The 4,657-nt window shown below is 46.6% G+C and overlaps 1 protein-coding gene across 1 annotated transcript in view; it reads left to right on the top strand.

The window, feature by feature from the left end:
• papss1 (3'-phosphoadenosine 5'-phosphosulfate synthase 1) overlaps nucleotides 1-1,847 on the top strand; it is a 30,754-nt gene extending 28,907 nt beyond the window's left edge. The window contains exon 12 of the mRNA XM_037690030.1: nucleotides 1,519-1,847. Coding sequence (XP_037545958.1) covers nucleotides 1,519-1,657 — 139 coding nt within the window. The 3' untranslated portion in view covers nucleotides 1,658-1,847. The remainder of the gene's footprint in view (nucleotides 1-1,518) is intronic.
• Nucleotides 1,848-4,657: the final 2,810 nt, after the last annotated feature.

Here is a 4,657-nt window from a genome sequence, read left to right as displayed (position 1 = left end):
CATGTCCAAACCACTGTCCCTCCTCTGGACATGTCCAAACCACTGTCACTCCTCTGGACATGTCCAAACCACTCTCACTCCTCTGGACATGTCCAAACCACTCTCACTCCTCTGGACATGTCCAAACCACTGTCCCTCCTCTGGACATGTCCAAACCGCTGTCCCTCCTCTGGACATGTCCAAACCACTGTCCCTTCTCTGGACATGTCCAAACCACTGTTCCTCCTCTGGACATGTCCAAACCACTGTCCCTCCTCTGGACATGTCCAAATCACCGTCCCTCCTCTGGACATGTCCAAACCACTGTCCCTCCTCTGGACATGTCCAAACCACTGTCCCTCCTCTGGACATGTCCAAACCACTGTCCCTCCTCTGGACATGTCCAAACCATCTCAGTGTGTCCTCTCTAACTTTATCTCCCAGTTGTTCAACCTGTGCTGTACCTCTGATCATCTCATTCCTGATCTTCTCCATCCTTGTCTCTCCTAAGGAGAACCTCAACATCTTCAGCTCTGACACTTCCAGTTCTGTCTCCTGTCTTTTTGTCCATGTCTCTGTCTACAGACCATACAACATAGCTGGTCTCACCACTGCCTTGTAAACTTTTCCTTTGACCTTTGACCTTTGCTGACACCCTTTTGTCTCAAATCACTCCTGAAACTTTTCTCCATCACTCCATCCTGCCTGGACTCTCTTCTTCACCTCTTCACCACACTCCCCATGTTCCTGGACAGTGGACCCATGTCCTTGAAGTCCTGCACCTTTGTGAGCTCTGCTCCTCGTAGCCTCCCTGCTCCACCTCCTCCCTGTTTGCTCTCCGTCCCATGTCCTGATACTCCGGTCTCCTCTCTTCAGTCACACATTCGTACAAAAGGCCAAATGACCCTGCTGCACCACAAGCAGGCAACACTGTAGCCATGAAGGACATCGTTAGCTTGAGCAAAGATGTTCCTAAAGCTATAGCTTCTTTGCTACTTTAGTTTCCTCTGATAACGATTAATTTCAGCTTGTTTAAAGTATATTAGTGACGGCATGAAACATGGGGAACAAACCATAAACGGCTCTATTGTTGTTTTAGTTTCCAGGAGCAGAAGTGCTGTTGAGCATGTCGTCGGTGTTTTGACTCTTTATCACGATACGCCCTGAGGTTTAAAAGAAATCTGCTCTTTGTAAATTGTCTTCTCAAATCTTTCTTCCTCCGACATCAAACCTGGTTTGTGTGTGACTGGGATTCGACTGGGAGGTGCAAACAAAGCAGAACGTCCCGTTGTATAAAAGTATTAGTTGTGGTGTGAACGGAGCCGGCCCCTCCACCTCAAAGCTGCCGTTTGCACCGAGGTGACGTAGAAATCACTGATCTGTTGTGGATGAGCACTTGATGATTGTACGTTAAAACCCGGTGTACCAGCAGAACCTGAACGTTGAGATGAGGGCCTTCCTGTCTCTGTCGGACCTTATCAGGTCGATGAGCAGGATCAAATTACAGCTTTCCTTTTCCTCTCTCCTTTTCAACTGCAGACATCAAGATTATGACTTCATCTCGGGGACACGCATGCGCAAGATGGCTCGAGAGGGCCAGAACCCCCCCGTGGGCTTCATGGCTCTGAAGGCCTGGGCAGTTCTGAAGGAGTACTACAAGTCTCTGGAGAAGGCCTAAAGGAGGTCTCAGACCGGACAGAAACCTGGGGACACCGTGAGAAACGTGGGACCGTCACTTCATGAGAAAATGTTTTTTATCTGTTACGTTCTAAACTGACGTGTTGATGAGGAAACTGTCCTCACAACATTTTAGTCTCTTCGATCATTTGTTCTTGATTTAACTACTTTTACTGTCATAGTGTAGGCGAGCAGCCGGAAATATACTTTTGTACGAGCACATGTGGTTCAACCACATTTTAAAAGTGGTTCCTGAAATTTAGAGACGTGTCCAAACGTAAAGCTCCGCGTCACGTTAAAGTCCTGTCCACCAGAACCCGGGGGACGACGAGAACACTCGTGACGTCCAGAGACGTGTCTGGACGTCACGTCCCAAGTGTTGACGCCTCACGTGTGACGGGCGCCACTCCAGGAACTCGCAGGACGTCTGGTTAGAACCAGCATGAACACGTGCGCTGTTTGTCCAACACGTGTCCACACTTCAGTAGCTGAAGAAGAAGTAACTCCGACCATCCTAAATTACTTGGACTCGTCTTTTCAAAGTGTTTCTAAAGTGCTGACGAAGTTCCGTGTGTCACTTTGAGCACGTTGAAGCTTCAACGTGTTTCTGTTGCTCTGAGTCGGCTTCTCGGTCCTTCTCATTTCACTCAGATGGAACTGGACCTTTTGAAGACGCTTCTCGTCAGATCAACCTGAACAGTACAAAGACAGTTTGGTGGAGCGGAACAACAGTTTTGTGACTGACTCCAGAAACGTCACGAGATGAGAAGCAACACGTCGTAACGGTGGAGGAGTGGCCTTCGGGTGAACTCGCTGAGTTAACCTTTTTATTTTCCTACGCTAGTTGATAATATTTTCCATGCGGTCATTGTTTGAGTTTGTGTAATGAGATGATTGAGGGTTGCCCAGGGATCGATCCTTTTCTAACCTTCCTTGTCCAATAAACCATTTTTAGCAAAGAACAACGTGTTTACTTTGAATCTTTCCAGTCGTTCGCCACATTAAACACAACAAAGAGCTTTAAACTCGCAGCGTGTCGTTAAAGGACGGCAGTAAATTTTACACGACGGCACCGAATGGCTCGGTCGGGGCGAGCTCATGACATGTCATCGTTCTTGGATGTTGCCGTCACACTTTGTGTTTGACAACACGTCCAGATGTTTTCATGTCATTCTGACTTCTGTGGTTTATCATCTGGATGAGCAGCTCTTCAAAAAGAAATGAGTAAAACCCGTTTGTCTGATTTCTACGAGCTGCCTGAGTTGTGATGGCCGCCCAGCTGGGCACTCAGCTGTCCGTTGAATGGATCGGGCCTTCTGGTGACCCCAATCAGACTCGGATACACCGAGCTTGTCCACAGCTGGATCCCAGCTGCAGGAGCACAGAGAGGGTTAAATCCCAACCCAGAAGGGCTGTAAGAAATACCCGTGCCTGAGTAAACGTAATAAAGAGAGCTGCCAACAACAAGTCCTTCACATGTTTTACAAGTCTTCATGTTATTTAGGCGACGACCTCGGTGCAGCTTCAAAAGAACGGCCTTTGACTTTCTGAGAAGAAGAAACGATGGAACAACATCTGGGAGGTTGCTTCGTGATTTCAGTCTGGAAGAGACTCGTGTGGTCTCCAGCTAATGATGCACGTGGATCCAAAGCCTGATGTGATCTATTTCAGTTCTGGATCAATTTTCAGCTCGTTTCCTCAATAATCACGTTTCAGTTTGAAACCTCCGGTAGAAGGTGCGTTGCTGCTCGGCACACAGCCGTGCACGAGGAGAGCTGTGCTGTTCTGACAGCTGTTTGGAGTTCCCTTCACTCGCCTCATCTGATTCTGAACAGCTGTTGTAGAAGAAATGAACCCAGAGTCTCAGCAGGTATTTAATGTTGCCTGTAAACTTCCAGAATCTGTTTTTTACACCTGGAACTACGACGAACAACAGAACTGTATTTTTCTTCTTGGAGACCAAAATACTCACGAGAAAGTGAAGTTTACTAAAACGTGACTGGTGCAAAACTGCCCCTCATCAGCATAATTAAAATTAATGGAAATATGTCATGTCAATGTTTTCTGGCGACTGAAACGTCTTGTGTTGAAAGAAAACACTGGGTTTACTGGTTCCTGAGAAAAACGAACTGAACTGGAGCGTTTCCTGCAACATGTGGCGCGTTGGTCATCGCTCCGTGTGTTTTCATGTGCACTCAACACTGAAACAGGGAGCAACGTCTAACCCTCCACGTTATCACTAGAACGTCCTAAAGCTTCAGATAATGCTGCACATCCTTTGAAGTGGACGTCGGTTTGTTCCGTGTGTTTTTTATTTGATTTGAAATAGAATTTAAAACGAAGAACAATCGATATCTTACCAGTCGTGGATGGATCTTTTCATTCTGACCACACTGATGAGCTAATGGCTAGTCTGAGTGGAGTCCGTTTTGACCCGCGTGCTTCAAGAAACCTTCACATTGTTGTGCATCACTAGAGTTTAGTTTTAGTGTTTAGATCCTATAGACTGTGTCTTTCTGTACTTTATATGTTTGATTTGTTCAGTGTAACTGGGACCCTGTGTACATGAGTTCATTCCACCTCGTGTACCACATGTGGTGGAAATGACAATAAAGTTGACTTGAACTTGAACATTGTCACTTTTGTGTTACACGATTTATTACATAAAATTCTGTGTTCATCTGTTGGAAGCAGCAGCAGCAGCTAGCTGTATCATTTATATCGCTGCCTGCAGAAGTGTACAGGAAGTTTTGATTTCTGCTACAATAACTTATTATTTTGTTTTTCCCTCTTGAGGGTCTCCACAGCGAGTCCTCCTCCACCTCACTCTGTCCTCACTCTGTCCTCTGTGTCCTCTGTCCTCACTAACAACCTCCATGTCCTCACTAACTGCATCCATCTCCTCTTTGTCTTTTTCCTGCAGCTGCATTTCTAACATCCTTCTACCAATATACCCACTGTCCCTCCTCTGGACATGTCCAAACCACTGTCCCTCCTCTGG

This window comes from Nematolebias whitei, chromosome 16 (assembly GCF_014905685.2).
Source record: "Nematolebias whitei isolate Nwh7 chromosome 16, NemWhi1, whole genome shotgun sequence".
Classification (NCBI taxonomy): Eukaryota; Metazoa; Chordata; class Actinopteri; order Cyprinodontiformes; family Rivulidae; genus Nematolebias; species Nematolebias whitei.
The sequence above is the reverse complement of the archived record's forward strand: the minus strand, read 5'-3'. Positions and strand labels throughout refer to the sequence as shown.